Source organism: Protopterus annectens, chromosome 2.part2 (assembly GCF_019279795.1).
Source record: "Protopterus annectens isolate FY-2018-M chromosome 2.part2, PAN1.0, whole genome shotgun sequence".
NCBI lineage: Eukaryota > Metazoa > Chordata > Ceratodontiformes > Protopteridae > Protopterus > Protopterus annectens.
Window position 1 is genome coordinate 733065669 of NC_056730.1, and position 21308 is coordinate 733086976.

The 21308-nt window shown below is 40.2% G+C and overlaps 1 protein-coding gene across 1 annotated transcript in view; it reads left to right on the forward strand.

Moving 5' to 3' along the window:
* TTC37 (tetratricopeptide repeat domain 37) overlaps positions 1 to 21308 on the forward strand; it is a 2356248-nt gene that overhangs the window by 1013900 nt on the left and 1321040 nt on the right. Inside the window, exon 18 of the mRNA XM_044064132.1 lies at positions 10973 to 11075. Coding sequence (XP_043920067.1) covers positions 10973 to 11075 — 103 coding nt within the window. The remainder of the gene's footprint in view (positions 1 to 10972; positions 11076 to 21308) is intronic.

Below are 21308 nucleotides of genomic sequence, written 5' to 3' on the forward strand. Positions count from 1 at the left end.
TTTCCACCCTTTCCACTGATATCCAGGGTACTTGTGAAGGTTCAGAAGGAATCCTCCAAGATCATTGTGGTGGCTCCCTTCTGGACCAGACAGCCATGGTTCTCCCTTCTTTTGGAAATGGCTAGGGGCAATTGCCACATGCTACCTCACCAGCAGTATCTACTCAAAGAAGAACAGATGTTTGATATACCTTAACCTCAGTCAGCTTCATTTGGCTGCCTGAATGATAGGGTCTTAATTCTCTTTTGACAGCTATTTACAAAGGACATGCACCATGTACTGATGGAGAGCAAGAAAGCCTGCTACTAGAAAATCATACGTTATTAAATGGAAAGTGTTTTCTCATTGGTGCAAACAACATAACCAGCACCCATTCAGGGGTATTGTTCTCTGGTTTTACGATGTTTGTGTGAATTGCTATCCTGTGGCCTTTCTTACTCCTCAGTCAGGGTTTCTTTATCGTCAATTTCATGTTTGCCCATGGATCCTCCTCTTTCAATGCATTCTCATCTCAAAAAGGTTTTGAAAACAGTTTTTCACAAGATGCCTCCAAGAAAAGTTGTGTCCCCTCCTTGGGATCTTAATTTTTGTGTTAGAGATGCTAACACTTGCTTTATTTGAAACTGCTAACCTGGCTGACTTGAGGTACTTAACATGGAAAACAGTTTTACTGATTTCTCTGACCTCTAAAAGAAGGGTGTCTGAGTTGCAAGCTCTTACAGTGATTTCGCCCTGTCTCATTTTTCCACAGAGACAGGGTTTCTTTGAGAATTAATTCTTTTTTTATTTCTATAGTATCAGAGCTTACTTTAAGCAAACTGGCCATCTTCCTGTTTTTCTTTTTTTTTTTCCTGAACCAGAAAATGAAGGAGAAAGGAATACTCCATACTTTGGATGTCCACAGACAATGCAAATACTATCTTGACAGAAATAATATTTCAATTCTTCTGATCAATTGTTCATTTCTTGTGAAGGTTAGAAGAAGGAACAACCTGTGTCAAAGCAAACTATTTCCAAATGGTTGCCTGAGGCTATTAACTTTTGTTATACTCACCACAACAAAACTGTTCCAGGCAGGGTCAAGACCCAGTCTTCTTGGGCCTTGGCTTCATCTATGGCTTTTTAGAAAGGGTTGGATTCTACAAGTGTTTTAGAAACTGCATCTTGGTCCTCTGAACATACTTTTACAAATCACTATAAGCTTAATTACTTCTGGAGGTGTAGATCAGGCTTTGCTAGGACCATTCTCCATGAGCTTTGGGACTGCTCTCCTTCCACATCTCTAATGTCCTTAGCTATGGTAATCTACACATATAGCTATGGCAGCAGTGATCAATAGGAAGTAGTACAGTTGTGTTAGTAAACTTAACCATAACAGTAGATGTTCAAATGGTTACCACTGCATTAACTGCTCCCTTCCTTCACTCCCCTTGCCTTTGGTATGCTGATTATGCCAGGGTGTGGATGTTCCTTTTTTGTTATTCCTAACAGTGTCCTTTCAGAGCTCAGCCTCCTTTTCTCTATTGGTGTTAACGTTCTGAAGGGCTTGGTGCCCAAACATTTCTTTTTAATCAGCTCAGCTCAAGCTGACTTGATGGTTTGGACGTGTGGAAGGTGCCCTGTAGCTATGGAAACAAGCTGTTATATCCTTTGCAGGATATAATTCATATTGCTAAAACTATTGCAGCAGTGATCCCTCAAACATCTACTGTTATGGTAAGTTTACTTAGTTAACTGTAGTTTATTCTAGCTAGTTTACACATGAGAAAGATGCTGTGATTTCTAAAAACGCACAGACCCTGCATTTGCATCCACTAGAGCATCACATTCCAGTTTTGAACTTTTGAAAAACAGAACTGCATTGGTAGAGACAGCAAATTCAGCCGAACCCAGGTCTTCCTTTCTCTCCTCAGACTCCAAAGCAATCTCTCTCCACAGACAGTTCAGATTTTGCTTGAGGAGCAGTTTTCATGTGAGTAAAGGTGTGAGTGGAGTCATTCAAACAGACCAAAGCACATCAATATAAAGGAAATGTTAGCTGTGATCCATGTCTTGAAATCTTTTCATCACTAGGTTCTCTACAACTGATTGTAGACAGTACCACAGATGTGTGTGGTACATAATCACACAGAGAAGTACAAAGTCATACCCCTTAAGCAGGCTGGCTGTGATGGCTTAGGAGGTAGCTCAGTAGCATTCCATAACCCCCCATGCTTCTTATATTCCTTCAGAGCAAACCATGCTGGCAGACAAGCTGAGCAAGACCAGGACAGACCCTCTTGAATAGAAACTGAATGAGAGGGTCTTCCAGGAACTGATCCATTTGTGTGGAACACCTCAAGTAGATCTGTTGAGCTCCTTGCAAAACAGGCAACTAAACAACTTCTCTACCAGTACTCCTTGCACGCAAGCCTAGAAAACATATGCATTTTCATTCCCATGGATGAGAATGTTCCTTTATGGTTTTCCACTTTTTCCACTGAGACCCAGGGTAGTTTTATAGATTCAACTCCCCAAAAGTTATTGTGGTGGCTTAGTTTTGGCCCAGGCAACATTGGTTCTCTCTTCCTATGGGATTGTCCACAGGTGGTTACCACAGGCTTCCTCACAGGCTGGTTATTCTCACAAAACCCATGGGGAGTTTGATCCACCACAATCTTGGTCTTCAGTTAACTTTAGCTGACTTCCTACATGATTCATTTCTAATACCTTTTAGGCTCTTATTTCATGAGGATGTGCAACAGGTACTAAGTGTTAAGAAAACCTGCTACTAGAAAATACAGTGGCTCATCAGGGATTTTGTATCACTGGTGCTAAAACAGGTGTGCGAGTTACTTTACTTTACTGTAGCCTGTTCTATTCCTCTATAAACATTAATCTCGGGTACATTTCATCATGTCTGCCCATGGATCCTCTTTTTTATCTTTGCTGTTTGTAGTAAAACAGTTTCTGAAAGGAGTTTTATACCTTGGGCCTCCTAATAAACACGTTGCTCCTTGGGATCTCACTTTTGTACTGGAGAAGTTGACTGTGTCATTTTTTTTAACCTGCTGTTCAAGCTGGTTTAAGGTTCATGACTTGGAAGACTGGTACCCATCATTACTCTGACATTTGCAAGAAGAGTACTGAGTTGCATGCTCTCATGGTAGGTGAACCTTTCCTCATATTCAGCAGATCTAGGGTCACATTGACAACAAACCCATCTTTTATGCCCAGAGTGGTTTCAGAATTTACTCTGAATCACTCCATCAGTCTCTCAGCTTTTCTACCAAGAACACAAAAAAAAAAAAAAAAAATAGAGAAACATGCATACGATAGACATACATAGCTCAATTACTATCTTGACAGAAATATATCCTTTAGAAAAGCTGCTCAACTGTTATTGTTAAGGACAAAAGGGGATGTAATGTCTCCAAACAGAGAATTTCCAGGTGGTTGTCCTCACCCATTACTTTTTGTTATTCCCACCATGATAAATCCAGTATCAAGCCACAGTTTGCTAGACCCTTTTCTTCTTTGATGGTATACTGGAAAGTGGAGGACTCTAGATGCATTCTAGAGGTAGCTGCGTGACTCACAGTGCATGTCTTTACATATCATTACAAAATGAATTCCTTTTCAAGATCCAGTGCGGGCTTTGCTAGGACCATTCTTCAGCGGCTCATGTATCTATATCCTTCTTCCTCAAAGGTTGGATAGGCTTTGGTAATCAACCAATATAGTGTAAAGACTACTGCAGCAGTGGTAGTGATGTACATAATACAGTTGTGTAAGTTACAGTTGCCCGGAACAGTGGATGTTCAAATTCCTTACTGATGTAGTAGCCCCCTACTCTTGTATATAGTTGTAGCTGGGGTATAATATAGGTTCTTTGCATTTCTATATTACTGTGTTATTACTTTTTTTTCAGGACTGTTAGTTCTCTTTTTGGGCAGGAATGTCACAAAGGCTTTACTCTCACTGCTGAATTCCCTCCTTCAGACTTGCCAGTCAGCATCCAAAAAGTGAAGGTGTTTGTGTGCTGGGAGTGATGGCCAGAGCTTTGTGAAGATGGTCAGTTGTTCCCTAGCCAGGAAAACCCATATGGTCTAAAGACTACTACAGCAGTAAGGAATTTTGACATCTACTGTTTTGAGAAAGTGCAACTTACCCAACTGTATTTTCTTTTCTTCTCTTAGTAGTATGTGCATGAGAAAGTTCTGAGAGTGAACTATGTTTTAATTATAAAGTAATTATATACAGTATGCAACAGTATGCATATGTATTCTAAATGTAAGGTGAGGGGTCTTATCAGTGACTGTTACTAATGCCAGTGATGCTAGAGTAGGAATGTACTTTTTTCTGTTTTTCTCTCTTGTCTGCCAGCAGATTTCTGCAAAAGAAAGTCTGAAGGCATAAGTAGTAAATAAAGGAATGACTGAACCAATAACTGTGGGGTACTTGTTTGAATAAACACTAAAATTAGTACTTAAAGAAGTGAAGGTAAAAATAAATAATCCGTTACCTTAAAGAGAATGCAAAATACATTTGTCCTACTAGCAACCACCTCAGTATGAAAAATAACAGTGCAAAAATATATTCATGTAATGACGGCCAGGGCACTTTTTATTAAAGCTGTAAATCAGTTACTTGAGAGTGTTTTTCACATCTGGAAAGGAAGTTGAGAAGGGACAAGAAAAGATGGTGTGGGTGCAGAGTGAAACACAGGCTCTAATATGCATTATCAGCATGTTTAAACCTAACTTTAGAATAGGGAAGCCTGTGAAGGCAACTGTTTGTTTGGTGCATCTCCCCATGTATGGAGGGGTACATTTCCTGTTTGGAAAATGTGTATAGTTGTTTGTATGTGTTTCATGAGTTAACAATGGTTGGCGGTTTAAAAATGAAAATGTACACAGTTTGTTTTTTGAATGTTTTTATTGAAACAAAAAGTCTGGGGAAACATGATGTGGGCTTAAACAGAGACTGGAAGCTGCAATTGCATGTTCGGTTCAGCCTGCTAAACAGTAATGTATGTGTGTAAGTTGCCAGTTGGAAATGTTTTTAAAAAACTGTCAGGTCGAATATGTGAAAGTAACAGCATATTATCACTGCCTTATCAGTAATACCATGGAAACTAAATGGCATTGTAGGTGTTCATAGGTTGGTACTAGGCTATAGGCCCTAGGGCCTATACAACCCTAGCCATAACAATTCCCTGGCTATTTCTTCCCGCACTATTTACTTCCCTGGACCCCTATCTAGCAGAGTGACTGACGTGATCCCGGGGTGAATTTCCTATCTCCCATCCAATCGTCAAGGTTCCTTTTGAAGATGGCCAAAGAGGCGCTCTGTTTGACATGTATGGGCAGTCTATTCCAGAGTCTGTGGAGTCTCTGGGTCAGGAACCTATCCCTCTAGCATGTTTTGTTCATTGTGATGACAAGGTTTAGATCCCGGGAGCGTGTGGCTCTGAGGGATTGGGATTTCTTTAAGTGTAGCATGTCCAACAGCTCTTGGTTTGATATGGCCTTGTATGTTAAGCAGAGATTGCCTCTGAGTAGACTATATGCAACAGAGTACAGCTGGAGTTTTTTTTAGATGGTCAGCATAGGGCATCTGCTTTAGGCCTGTGATTCTTTTATTGAGGTATTTTTGCGGCCTTTACAGTTGTTGCAGATGTCTTGAGAGGTACATACCAAACTGGGCATTGTATTCTATAATGGGTCTAATGAGGGATGAGTACAGTGGGACAATGACCTTCTTTTTTCTGGAGGAAAAGCCCTTGGTGATGAGGTGTGCCACATAGAAGGATTTCTTGACTGTTGTCGCAATGTGGCTATCGAAGATGAGACCACTGTCCACCTGTGTCCCTAAGTCTCTTATCACACTTTTGGTGTTTAGTGTACTGCCATCTATGTGGTAATTCATGGGTACATGTTTTTTCCCAAAGGGGATAACTATACATTTCTTGTAATTGAGCTTGAGCCCATGGCTCTGGCACCAAGCATATGTTTCTCTAAGGCCCCTTTGTAGAATGTCCACATCATTCATCTGCGAACTTTGTTAGCCAGAGTCCCTTAGTGTTGTTCTGTACTTCAGAGAAGTAGATGCCAAACAAGAGAGGTCCCGGGACTGAACCCTGAGGTACTCCACTTGTCTGGAGCTGGATTTAGAGTCAGCTACTTTTACAGTGTGGGTTCTGTGCCAGTTGGCAACCCATTGAGTGATGTAGGAATTAATGCCCAGCTTAGTAAATTTATCTATGATTCCAGAGTGGGGGATGGTGTCGAAGGCCTTAGCAAGGTCCAGATAGGCTGTGTGGACCGCCTTACCGTCGTCCACAGCTCTGGAGACTGATTCTAAGAAATCAGTCAGGTTCAGGAGACAGGATCGTCCCTTCACGAACCCAAATTGGGTGGGGTCCAGTGTTTGAAGGTTGCCAGTGTCTTTGTTTATAATTTCCATGATAATACGTTCCATGGCCTTGCAGATCAAGCTTGTCAGACTGATGGGGCTGTAATTCCCAGGATCCAAGGTGCCCCCCCCCCCTTGTGGAGTGGGATAACTGTAGCTGTGCGCCACTCAGTGGGCACGAAGCCTGAGGTGAGGCTATGATTAAACATGACACTTAGGTGAGGTGCCAATTCATTTTGTAGTTCATGTAGTACACAGCCCGGGATGTCATCTGGTCCAATGGATGCTGTATTCTTAGCTTTGTGTGCACAAGAAAAAGAGTATTGAGTTATATCAATAAGTGTTGGGTAAAAATTGCAATGTTATAGGAGATGCACTTAGAAATGAGCACGTGAATTTGGCAAAGAAAGGATTCCAGAATGGTTATTCTTCAGACTGTCATGGACAAAGGTAATGATACTGATTACAGGAAAGTTTCCAATAGTAATAGAGGAAGAGAAGAAAAGACAACAAGGGTAGATTTGTAGTAATAAGGGTTTGTTGGCAAGGAAGAAGGATCACAATGGCATGTATTTGTATTCCATCTAAAACTATTTAGACGTTTAAGAGAATTATGGAAGAGGTAATTAGCTTCCAACGTGGAATATTATTTATGTGTGGGGACTGGTACCTGATATGTAATAGTGAAGATGTGTCTGGGGTATCTAGAAGGGAAAATGTAACAAAAAAAGAGTAGATAGATTTCTAAAGAAATTTATGAGAATACTTGAAATGGAGGCACCTAGAAGGATTTGCATATTTTTTCCATGGTACAATAATTGGGCTAGACTGGACCAAAAGTGTGCATCAAAAGAGCATGGGTATTTAATTGAGAGTTCTAAAACACATCCAGTAAATGTTTCAGCCCATGCATCAATAAAATGTAAGGTAAAGATGCACGGTAATCAGTTAAAAATGAGACATGGGTGCTTTCCATTGTATCTGTTAGAAAAAGAGGATTTTAAGGATTAGAAAGAATTTGAGTTACTGAGGGGAATGCAAGACTTCAGAAACAGTAGGTAAGATGTGGGATAAAATGAAATTTAAAAATATTGTAGAAATGAGAGAGTGGGAAAAGAGAAATAGGCATTATTTAGAAGGATTATCAAAGGTTAAAGTATTGCAGATGAAGAGGAATTGTACTAAACAAGAAGAGGTGTAGTTGTTAAGTACCAAAGAAAAATCAAGGTAATATTTGGGTAATATGCATAAGTTTATAAAGGTTGCTGTTAAGCAAGTATTTTTAGAACAACCCAGAGGGCAAAACTTGTTAGTACAATGACTTGGATAACAGGAAATAGAAAGGGGTGTTGCCAAGCTAAGTGAGCCTCTGACTTGAAAAATAACTAATATCCTGTAGAAGTATTAGAGATGTTTCAGAAAGTCTATGAAAATCTGTATAGAGCAGAGGAATGGAGGAACCAGGAAAATACACAAATAGCAACATTTATGTAAGACTTAAATATGCCGACATCAAAGGACAATGCGGCTGAAGAGTCCCGAAGCTGAGATTGGAGAGGATGAGATAAAAATAGTGAAGAATAATTACACAACAATTAAGTCTCCAGGAATAGATGGTATTCCTGTGAAAAATTGGAAGTTAGGAGAGAAAAAAATTTAATGATCACAAAGGTTTGTTTAACAATATCTTAAAAGGAGTAGAAGTAGACAGTGCCAACATATTGGAAGAAAGCTGTGGTGGCTGTATTACTCTAAGAGGGCAAAGACCATTTAAATCCAGCTTCATATAGACCAGTTTCAATTTTGAACCATGATTGTAAAGTATTTATGTCTTTACTAGCTAAAAGAATGGCCAATGTGTTGTCATAACTGATAGATAATGGATCAGTGTAGTTTTGTTAAGTGGAGATAAACATTCAACACCATTATCAAAACGATGATAAAAGAGAAGCACAGTGCAAGAAGACTGTAATTGTTGGTGGGTCTTGATGTAGATCAAACATTTGATAGTTGGCTGGGATTTTTAGTAGAGCAGTGGCAGTATTTGCATTTCGTGATAGAATAATGGGGCTAATTAGAAATATATCTGAAGGGTCAGATGCTACAGTCAAGGTGGGATGATACCTCTCTAACAAGCTAGGGTTGAATAATGGAAGCAAGCAGGGATGTACTCTTTATCCTCTATTATTTACCTTATACTTGGAACATTGTCAATGAAAATAAGAGAACTGCAAATTCAAGGATATAACTGGTATAGCCTTATTTGCACATGATATTCCCTATTTGACAGATCCAGAAAGGGAAATTAAATTCTTGTGGAACATTTATAGACTCTTTCATTTTTTTTTTTCTGGATGTAAAATGAAATGAGGGTAAAACAAAGGCAATAAACTATGTTCCCGTACATGAACTGGTTCAGCAATATCCCTATTTATGGGGGACATGATGACATTAAGTATTTAGGTGTAAGAATAAGTGAAGGCAGTAAATGAAAGATAATTCAAAAGTGAGAATTTGGAAGCTCTTAATGTGTGTGTGTGTATGTATGTATATATATATATATATATATATATATATATATATATATATATATATATATGTATATATATATATATATATATATATATATATATATATAAAGAGAGAGAGTAAGGTACAAGCAGTAAAAATGGTTTTAGTCCCTTTAGTATTGCATACAGGTCAAGCATATTTTTATCATCCAAAGAAGGAGCCATGGACCACAATTAATAACTGTGGAATTTACTTGGGGGGGGGGGAGAGAGATAAGTGGGATAAGTTGTTTCTCCCCACAGAGTAAGATGGTTTTGGATAACCAGATATGAAGGGGTACCTTATACCTACATTGCTATGGCTCTTATATGGAACACAAGCAGAAGACCACAAATTAAAATGAAAAGAAGTGATTTTGAAATGGGGGATGTTCATGAAATAAGGAGAGAGTAAAATGTTGGAGAACAGTAATAACCACACAGAATATTTTATGTACAAAGTACAAGAAACTCTTTTGAGAAACTAGACCAGCATGGGAATGGAGAAATGAGATTTACCAGTAAGGATGGCTGTTAAGGGCACAGTAAATAGGCAAGAGGGAACTAGAGTTTACTGACGAAAATTAGCAAAGGAACCAAATTCCTTGGAGCAAATAACTAGGGATGAGGTCAAACAGTTTGGACTGCAGGTTGGAGACTTCCTTCCCCACCAGTGAATGATAACATAGTGTAGGCATAAAGAAAATAATGGGGGAGTTTTTAAATGAAAGACCAGCTCTGGTTGAGTTTATAATGGAGTCTAGAACAGAAGCTTCATTAACAAAAGGGATAATTACTAGGGTTTATAAAAATGTATGATAACTATAAAAATCAATCAGAAGACATTAGAAAAATGGGAAATGAGAATGGAAACCCTGTATACAAAAAAAAAACAAACAAACAATGGAATAATATATGTATGGCTCACCAGTATGCAACAAAATGTAAAAGGTGGTGGTTTTTGCATGGAAGTGTTTTGCATATATGTTTTTATACCCCAAGCAGACTTGGAAGAATTTTTCCACAAGTATATAATAATTTCTCGAGATGTGATCGGAAAGAGAGGGATACATGAGCACATTTGTTTGGGAATGCAACAAGTTGATGGATAATGGAAATTCCCTATAAGGTACTTAGTCCAAAATGTTTGAGTAACAAATTATTTTAACTAAGGAAATTCTCTTTTGAGCTGGGATGTAGAAACTGAATCGCATAGAAAAAGACCCTATAAAGTTTTATGCTGCTGTCTGCCAAAAATCAATTCCTAGGAAATGGAAATAAAAAGCAAAACCAGCTGTAATAGAATTATTTAATGTTGTAAAGTAGAAAAGAATTGATGATGGGATCTTTAAAAAAGAGAATGAGTAATCTATCTAGAAGTAAATGGAATCTGTGGGAACAGTACATGTAGATTAATCATACCTCTCAACCTCTTAACCCAAATCTGGACAAAGCCTGACATAGTGGGGGGGTACAAAGGTCCAAAAAATAGGGATAGATTTTAAATACTGCTCTTATAAACTTATAAAGTTGCTAGAATAACAGGTTATGTATCAACACACATTTTCTAAAGATTATGAAGTCTGAATCTCAAATGCATGACCTTATTTACTAATTTCCTTCCACAGATTATCACAGTGATTTGTTAGAAAGCCAAAAATTCTATGAGGAACAGACCAAAAAATGTGAGGTAAAAATCTGGACATTCTGTGAAAATCTGGTCAGTTGAGAGGTACGATAATAATGTTCAAGAAGATAGATATTTTTAGGGAAGGAAGGAAGCAGTTTGTATAATGTAAAATTGAGTAATTGCTAAGAAAAAATAATTTTGCATAATGTGTACAAAGGAAAAAAACTGTTGTAATGGTTTGTTTTCTCTTTTGTAATTATGAGATGTTAATAAAAATGTTTTAAAAACATTGTTTTGAGGAATGATCACCATTTATGTTTCATGCTGTTGAACAACCACTGAACAGGATGAAAGGGAATGCCTTCAGTGCTCTGAAAATTAATTTGTTTGATTGTAGGTTTGGGAGAATGCTATCTCATGCTAGCAAGAAATGCAATTGTGGATCATCTAGACAAAACGGCTGCAGACTGCCTGGAACAATCACTTGACTTTTTTACCAGGTTGGTATCATCAGTACATGCTGAATTTTTGAATTTATCAGCTTAGGTTCTTCTTCAGTTTGATTTTTATTATATATACATCAAAAACCTTTACAAGTTCAAAACTCTGGGAAATTACAACTTTTTTAACATAAAAGAAGTGCTTCATTGAAACCCTCCAAAAGGCCAAAAATTCTTACTTTAGTTGGCCTTTTGTCTTATTTTTCTGTTTTAGAAAAATGTTCTTCCAAGATTTCCACCATTTAACATCTTTGGCTGTGTGTGTGTGTTCATTAGGAGTGTCAGTCAGATCTTCAAACCCAAGTTACTGTAATGCATGGCACTTGTGTCATTGTATATTACATCCCATTAACTCTTTTTTTTTTTTTTTTTTTTGTTTACACTTTTTATTTTAAAAATGAAAAAAAAAATCCATTCTTAAAAATAAGAACATCAGCACTACAGTTAAGGGTAAAATAGTTCTTATCAAATGTATTGTGCTAATGAAATGCTTACCATGAATTTATGGAAGATTACTCTGGTTAGATTCAGAAGTTGGAGCTGCATGTTACTCTGCAATTTTATTTCTGTTCTTGCCACTTAACATACTACAGATGGCCAGTTCATGACATGTTACTGTGTAGGGCTATGCATTCTTAAGTTTTTACAGTACCATTGATGCTGAAGTTTCCTATGTATTGCCTTCATTTTAGACTGAGAGTTTGAGCAAGACATGCTATTTGCCCCAAAGATGATTTCCCTTCCACGTACATTTTGTTTTTATTCTTTTTTTATTAAAGAATTAAATTATGAAAAGCTTAATTGCTTTTATCAGTAGGCATTTTAATCAAAATTCATTGCTCAAATCAGCAATTAATTAAAATGCATCTTTAATTAGGCACTGATCCTAACTGGCAGTTCATACAACATTTTAACATGCAAGAATACAGTAGATTATTGAGTCGTAAGAGCTACAAACCCTATCATTCAAAAGTCCATGTATGCCTTACCAACCACCCACCCTCAGGCCTTAATCCCTCTGTCAAGAGGGTGAGACCAGTCAGTCCCAGTGTAAACCTGAGAATACCCAGCCATGCATCCAGGTTTCATTTGAAAGAAAATAAGGAATCACATTGCTAACCTGTAAGGGAAGGCTATTTCGGAGCGGGGGGGGGGGGGGCATGAAGCTGGGTGATCTACCTATTCTTCTAGTGCATCACGTTTATGTGCTGTTGTAGGCTGAGGTCTTTGGTTCTGATGTTGTTGCAATGTTAGACTTACCAAAAAAGGAGGGCAAGGACAACAGAGTCTTTAATGGCACAGTAAGCAAGGCACAGGTCACACCTAAGGAGTCTGTAGTACACTGAGTACAGGGGGAAGAACTTCCAGCTTCTCCAAGTAATTAAGGTTTTTGAGTCCAACGATCTTTTTCTTCAAGAACTTTTGAGGCTTTTCAAGTTTTTTTGCTGTGTCTAAAGAAGTACATACCAAAGGGGGCATTGTATTCTGTTAGTGGTTTGACAAGAGCTAAATACAGGAGAATGCTCACTTCTATGGAGCTGGATGAAATGCTGTTTACAATTAGTTGCATTGAACAGAGACATTTCTGGACTGCAATTGCTACATGATCAAAAGAAAAGGAATTATCCACCAGATGGCCAACTCTCTGACCACGTTTTTGTCAGACATTGAGGTGTCATTACTATAAACTGTAGAGAATTTTTTGTCTCCCAAAGTGTTCAATACTATGATGTTCTTCATCTCACATTGCTGCAGTCCTTACACTTGGGTAGTCCGCTGTCCTCGGTCGGCCCGAATATCAAAGTATAAGGCTGACGTCGGTCAAGGCGCATTTGACTGACATCAGGACGTCAGGGTACAAATGCGCATGACCGACGTCATGTCCTCAGTCTTTTTTGCCGCATGGTCCGATGCAGAAGCAGCATTGCAAGTGCCGGTTGGCGTTCTGAAATTTTTCGATTTCGGAGTTTCAGACTGAGTCAAAGTTGGCTAAGTACCCGTTGGGAATATTTTAGTTTTTCTTGCCTCAGTGGTTTACCGGATGTCAGAAAAAGTGAATAATTGTATTTCTTGTGGGAAACAGATACCGCATAGAGACTATCATACTTTGTGTATTCCTTGTTTAGGGCCTGAGCACGACGTTGTTGGGTGTCGCTCTCGTGCTAGACTCACTAAGCGCACTATAAAGACAACGTTGGCTTGTGCCTGGTTAGTCTTCCGGAAGCGGTGGAATTATAAAATGCCGTCGGATGCTCCGGCGCCCGCTTCTTCAAGAAGCGCAAGGACAAAGCAGTTAAGCCTAGGCTAGAAGAACCGTCCGTGCGGACGCCGGTTCTTTAGAGGTGTGCGTGCAGCCGGGGGTTCCACCGGAGGTTTCTTTGGGATCCCAGGGAGAGACTTTGTTATTGCAGGATGTGGCCTCTCAGGAGGCAGGTCAGGCTGATGGGGCTTCTCAGGTTACTATACTCCCCTCCCTTCCTAGGGTGGTTAGGCCCTCTCCATCTGTTTCCAAGGCTTCTCCCAGAGGCAGGCCAGGTTTAGCTTCAGTTGGTGTCACCCCTAGTTCTTCAGGAACTGTGCCCAAGAAGCATATGCTTAAAATGGCAGAAGATTTGATTACTTTGATTAGGGGTTCTTTGCCCCCTCCTGATAAGAGACCTAGGGTGGAGCCTGAGCTAGGGAGTTTTGAGCAGGCTTCGGATGTTTCAGAGTCTTCGGCTGAAGACTTGCAGGAGTATTCCCCTTATTCTGATTCTGATGTAGATGATTCTACTCCTTCTGCTTCTCCCCGTGAGGATTTTTCTTTTTCAGAAACTCTTCATTCCATGAGGGAGCATTTTAAGTGGGAAGGTCAGGACTTCTCTGATTCCAGGAAAAGGCTTAGGGAATTTTTGTTTTTACCCCAGCATAGGCCTTTGGCTATACCTCCTGTTTTGGATGTGGTGGAAGATGTTTTTACAGAGACTTCTCTTAATCCTGATTCTTTGCCTCCTGCTCCTGTTAAACCGGATAGGTATTATAGGGTGCCTGAAGCTCATAAGTATCTTTTTAAGAGTCCTAGGGCAGACCCAGAAACTGTTAGTCAGGGGCCTAAAGGTGTTAAGGCTTCTGTTGTCAAGAATCCGGTTCCTACAGATAAGGAGGCCAGGGCCTTGGATAGTTGGGGAAAGAAAGTTTATACTTCTTCCACTCTAGCTATGAGGGCTTTGAATTGCCAGTTTCACATGTTGAAATACCAAAACTATCTCCTTTCACAATTGAAGTCTAAGGTTGATGCTCTAGCGGAAGGTATTGATTGTAAAGAGTTACAAGATTTAGTACATGTTTCTGAACAGGTGGGTAGGCATTCTTTGCAATGTGGTTTTGATGCTGTACAGGCCTCGTCTAGGGTGGCTGCCACTGGGTCAGTTCTTCGCAGGCACACCTGGCTGAGGGATCAGAATTTATCTGACCATGTTAAAACAAGGATTTTAGATGCTCCTTTACAATCTGATGTGTTGTTTGGTTCTCCTGTTGAGGCAGTTTTAAAGAAAATGGAAGACAAGGCTAAGTCTATGCAGACTGTTAAAGATTTTTTGCAGGTTCAGCCTCCAAAGTTTAGTAGAAATTGGCCTACTAAGGGGTGGGCGTATCCTTCTTATGATTCCCAGTCTAGGGGTAGATCTAGACGTGGTAGGGGCAGAGCTCAGGGTTCTTTCAGGCCTAGAACAGGGAGTTCTCCTGCACAGTCTTCGGGTGAGGGCAGGGGTCAGTCCTTTCGTAAACAGACCCAATGACCTACCTTTTCAGCTGCCAGAGCCTTCTCGTCTGGCAGCTCCTTTGGGAGGAAGGTTGGCACTTTTCAAAGAAAATTGGAGTTTAATTACCCAAGACAGATGGGTATTGGATATCATACACCACGGTTACAGGTTTTATTTCCATACCTTGCCTCCTTTCAAAGGCATGCCAGACGTTCCTCCTCAACAAAGAATAGAGGCTCACAAGCAAATTTCTCTGTTACTCCAAATAGGGGCCATACAGCCGGTCCCTATGCCAGAAGTGGGCCTAGGATTTTATTCTCGCCTGTTCCTAGTACCAAAGAAAGGGAACACGTGGAGACCAATTTTGGACTTATCTATCCTCAACACTTATTTGGACATTCCCAAGTTCAAAATGTTGACGTTACAGCAGCTTTTACCTCTGCTGGGCAAAGATCATTGGATGGTAACTTTGGATCTCAAGGAGGCTTATCTTCATGTTCCTATCAGACTGAGTTGCAGGAAGTTTCTGCGTTTTCGAGCTGGGACTTCTCATTATCAGTTCTCTGCATTGCCCTTTGGCTTATCTACTGCGCCCAGAGTGTTCACGAAAGTTCTGGCTCCAGTGATAGCTTTCCTCAGGTTAAAAGGAATACAGATCTATCCTTATTTGGACGATTGCCTGATTCTGGCTCAAGGAAGGGACGAGCTTCTTCATCATTTGGATTATGTGATAGCAGTGCTAAGATGCCTGGGGTATTCTGTGATCCAAATAAAGTCCAGTCAAGTACCCGGTCGGGACATGTGCTTTCTGGGTGTGAGACTGAATACAGCATCCCAGATGGCCTTTTTGACCCCGGACAAACAAAAGAATCTTTCCCTTTACTTTCTTCAGTTGTCTCATCAGTCCAGGCTGACTGCAAGGACAGTCCTTCAAGCCTTGGGGTTCATGGCATCTTGTATTCTGGTGCTTCCCAATGCCAAACTGCATATGAGGAAGCCACAATGGTATCTCAAAAATGTATGGACACAGCACTGCCAGGATTTGGACACTGTCATTCAAATAATACCTTGCATTCAAAAGGAATTGTTGTGGTGGGCTCAGGAATGTCACCTAAACAAGGGACTCTCTGTGACCCGGCCAGAGGCGAGTCAGATTCTAACGACAGATGCCTCAGACAAAGCTTGGGGAGCTCATCTGAATGGAAAGTGGATACAAGACAAGTGGCCTGCCAGACTACAACATCTACATATCAACTTGAAAGAGATGTTAGCAGTCCAGTTTGCATTACTAGCTTTCAAGGATTTACTTCTTCTGGGGCAGGTGTTGATTCTAACAGACAACACAACTGTCATGTGGTACATCAACAAGTAAGGAGGAACACATTCTTATCCTCTATGCAGGCAAGCAATGATTTTGTGGGAGACTGCTCTCAGTTTACAGCTAAATCTTCAGGCAAGGTTTCTGCCGGGAGCACAAAACTCCTTAGCAGATGTGTTGAGCAGACAAATTATGGATCCCCACGAGTGGAAATTGGATCCTCATGTATTTCAAAAATTGACAGTGTCATGGGGAACTCCAGACATAGATCTGTTCGCTTCTCCACTAAACCACCAGCTGCCAAAGTTTTGCACAAAAAGGTTTCATCCCACAGCTTGGAAAGTGGATGCTCTTTCTTTCAATTGGAGCAATCTTCATGTGTATGCCTTTCCGCCTCTGCCTCTCCTCCCAAAGGTACTACTAAAGGCCAGACAAGACAAGCCAAGGATGATTTTGATAGCTCCAGATTGGCCTCGACAGCATTGGTACCCATTACTGAGAAGCCTGGTACGGAAGCCTCCATGGCCTTTGCCTTGATTCCACACCTGTTGTCTCAGGAGGACAGTCATTTGCTCAATGTCAAGCTTCACTCTCTGCACCTAACAGCCTGGCATATTCTGTTTTGAACCATAGTGGGCCTCCACTTCCACAGCAAGTTTTGAATGTTATTTTGGAAGCTAGAAGGCCTAGTACAAGGAAAGTGTACGCAGATAAATGGAAGAGATTTTTATTTTGGAGTGCAGCAAAGGATTTTGATGTTTCTGAGCCTAATTTAAGTGTGGCTCTTCAATATCTTACTGAGTTACTGGACAAAGGTTTGTCCTTCTCTTCTATTAAGGTTCATGCTGCAGCAATTTCGGCTCACTATGATTGTGACCCACCTTTGTTTTCGCATCCTTTGTTCAAGCAATTTCTTAGAGGGGCAAAGAATATAAGACCCCCACGAAGAGCTCCTACTCCTGCTTGGGATCTCAATTTTGTGTTGGAGAAACTCACTCTACAACCTTTTGAGCCTGCAGCTACTACTGAATTAAAGTTTTTATCATGGAAGACTGCTTTTTTGTTGGCTATTACCTCTGCAAGAAGGGTTTCTGAGTTGCAGGCCCTTATGGCGGTTGAGCCTTTCTTAATTTTCCATAAGGATAGGGTATCTTTACGTACTAATCCTTCCTTTATGCCTAAAGTGGTTTCTAGTGTGGCTTTAAACCAAACTATTCATTTGCCTACTTTTTATGCAAATCCCCAAAATAAAGGGGAAAAGATTTTGCACACTTTAGATGTACACAGGCAGTTGCGATATTATTTGGACAGAACTAAAGGGTTCAGGCAGTCTCAGCAGTTATTTGTTTCTTTTGCTTTGAGTTCTCAGGGCAAGCCTGTGTCAAAACAAACTATTTCTAAGTGGATTGGGTTCTGCATTGCTTTCTGTTATTCCCATCATGGCAAGGAGATTCCAGCTGGGATTAGGCCTCATTCCACTAGGGCTACTGCCACTTCAACAGCTTTTTGAGGGGTGGCAACTAAGGATATTTTGGAGGCAGCTACTTGGAGTTCAGTGCATACTTTCTCTAGGCATTATCACCTACCACTTTACTCTAAATTCAGGGCTGGTTTTGCCACTGCTGTTTTGCAGGGCATTTTGGCAGCTCCTGCTTCCTTATAGTTTGGCCATCCTCCCTTACCTCTGCTTTGGGATTCTACCCAAGTGTAAGGACTGCAGCAATGTGAGATGAAGAACATAGTACAGTTTTGTACCTACCATAAATGTAGGTGTTCGAAGATCCACATTGCTGCAGTCCAATTTACCCTCCCTCCTTCCCTCTGTAGTTAGAGGCGGTTGTGTGGGTTGGGTTGTCAATATGATGTATATTGTATATATTGTACATATTTTTAGTGCTAGGATGGTTGGTTGTTTGTTTGCTGTCTTTTGGTTTTGACCTTTATTTTTAGGGTCTTCTGACATCTGGGGCAAGAAAAGACTGAGGATATGACGTCGGTCATGCGCATTTGTACCCTGACGTCCTGATGTCAGTCAAATGCGCCTTGACCGACGTCAGCCTTATACTTTGATATTCGGGCCGACCGAGGACAGCGGACTACCCAAGTGTAAGGACTGCAGCAATGTGGATCTTCGAACATCTACATTTATGGTAGGTACAAAACTGTACTTTTCAAGGTATCCAATTTAAGCCAATTTTCCAAGCACTAGGTTTTTACTTGTGTAAGTTTTTTTCCAGAACAGTATTAACTTATTCATTGTTTGTGACAATTACATACAATTTGCAGTTGGCAACAAATTCAGCCAAAGGTTCTGATTTTCAGTTTTAAGGTCAGTGAAATGGATGCTGAATGGGAGAAGATCCCTGTAGGGCTCCACTGGTCACCTTAGCTCTGTTTGAACAGGAGCCTGCTATATGTCTGCAGTGTTTGTTGGCTATCCATCTCACTACATAGGGAATACTTGGTTAAGGCTAGTAGCATCTTGATTCTGTCATGCAGTATGGTATCAAATGCCTTGACTAGGTTAAGATAAGGAGTATGTACGGAATGACCGCTTGAGTGACCTTCTCAAAGAAATTCACAAGATTCTGCAGGCGTGATCCACCTTTAATGAAATTAAACTGTTGTGGGTCGAGTATAATACAGTTTTTGATTTCATAATTTATAAGACTGGTTACAGTGTTTTCCATAGCTCTGTAGATTAGACTAGTAAAGTTGACAGGCTTGTAGTTACCAAGTTCAGTAGTAGTTCCGCCCTTATAGAGGGGCATTACCACTGCTATATAACTGTACTCAGGAACATAACCTGTAACTGGGTTAGTATGAACAATTTGAGGAGAAGTTCAGTGAGTGCATGTTTGACACTGTTATTAAACAACCTAATACATAGTTCGGTACCATAGAGGAAGTATTCTAGGTGTTAAAGACCACTTTAAGAGCATATTCCTTTGTAATGGAAGAGGGTGGGAGTGATTCTAGGTTGATTGGGCAGAGATAATGGGTTTTGGGTAGAAGTTAGCAGAAAACAGTTTTGCTAGTATGTCTGAAATATTGATGGGATTTTATGGGGTGGGGGGTTTGCAGAAAAGTTCAGAGCAGTGAGTGTCAGTTCTTAAGTTTGCTCTCATAGCTAAAAAAGAATGTGTAGTTGTCCTTTGTCTCAAAAGCTGGTATCAGTTTGTGGGCTGCTTTGCTAGCTATTGTACTTCTTTTCAGTTTTTGTTGTGGTAATTTCTTATTATCAGAATGATGAGTTCTGGTCTTGTATGTGTTAAGGAAATTTTTCTATTTTAAAGTTTGTCAGCTAACCACCAAGAGGGTATATTTTTAATTTTCCCTTTATTCTTTGCTTTAGTAGGGACTGCAAGAGCAGTGCATTTATCTAAGTGGGCATAAAAGTTATTGGCATAGATGACCGCAGATTCAAGGTTGACTGTATTAATGTTTTGGAAAATGTTGAAATTTCATCATATAATTGTACAAGGTTCATCCTTTTTATAGTTTTTAAAAAGGAGGTATTGGTTATAGGTGGAATGGAAGTTTTGAGAGTAAATGTCACAGGTTGGTGATTCGACTTAACTGGAGAAGGGGGGAGACTAAGTGAATTGAACAGATAGAAGCTGTATTTGTAAAGTCCAGATAAAGAATATTTTGGCCTGTAGTGAGTTTGAGGGTAATTTGATACAGAAGTTTTTTGTCTACCCAGTCCCAAAATATCTGGAGCTACTACACCTCTAACAATAGGGTATGTGCAATCACAAAGAATTACAGAATTATTTATTATAGGACTTTTTTCTAAAGCTGCAAGGAATTGTCTATGATATCTGGGGTTATAGAGGTAGATCTAACAGTCTATATGTTGGAAACGTTTTTGATGGTTAACTAGAGTTTCAGGAGGTCCCTTTTGGGGGTCTGTAGGTACTCGTACTAGAATGGGATATTATCCCTGAGAGGTATGGAGTGATGTCCTTCCTTAGATCACTCTTGCAGTATTCCAAGCTTTTGGGTTTTCTCCTAAAATAACAAGGATGTCTGACTGGGGTACTAGAGCCGAAACCTTCCATAGAGGAATATGTCCAAGTTATGACATAAGCCCATGGGCATAAGGATTCATAAGCTAATGTATGAGCACAAAATGCTGCTTGCCAGAATGTAGATCTTGCACCCATCAGTCTATTCTATGGGTTGTCGTCTGTCTTGTGCTTTTGCTATTTCAGAAAAGTGCCCTTTTGGGGAACCTTTCTTAATCTGATATATTTTACATTCATTCCTCAACAGGTTATTAGATCAATCTCCAATTAGACTGTGGCCACTCTTAGACCGTGAATCCACTGCTCAGGCTCCTGCCCTTACCCATAACCCCCTGCTGTGAAAGATACCCAAGGCTTCATTTGCTGTTCAGCTGCAACAGATGTTGTGGTCACCTTGGTCAGGTGTATGCATTAGAATAGGACCAATTTTTTGGTGTTCTTTCATTCTCTCCTTTTTGGAGTTTGTCTTCTGTACTCCTTTCCTTCTATATGGGTATGTAGATATTTAAATATAGATGGATAGATACAAAGTGGTGATTAAAGGGGCTTCTGTCTACCTCTGTGGGATACGTTCACCATGCTCAGTCCTCATCTTCATATACTGTTTCTCCCTTGGCTAAAAAGTCAGCTTCCAAACTTAAAAGAAATCAGGAGAAAACCAAAGAAAAAGAAAAAAACCCTAAGGAACCTAAAAAGCGGTCCCTGGATTGCTCCGCTTCTTTGGCTCCAGCATGAAAGATTTCAAAATGTTCAGACATGACCTTCTTGTTGGTGCCCATTCTCAGTTGATCCAATATGCCGTCATTACCACACTTTTCTCTCAAGTCAGTAAAGCCGAGGCTAAGAAGCACTACTCTGCGGGAGAGGCCTCTTTGGATCTCTAAACCTCCTTCCACCACTTCCTCCCCTGTGACCCATTCGGTCCTCCAGGAGTCTTTCAGAAGCTGATGTGGATAGAATGATAAAGTTCCTCAGGACCCAAATCCATCTGGGGGTTATCCCGGCTCTGACCCCTGTCGGGGCTTAGAAAATGGTTTCTTCCCCTCATCAGATCATTGTTTCTTCCCCAATCAGTCATTTAGAGTCAAGGCATTTGGATCTGAGCATTCCCCAAGGTATGTCAGCAGTGGATCTGAAGAAATGC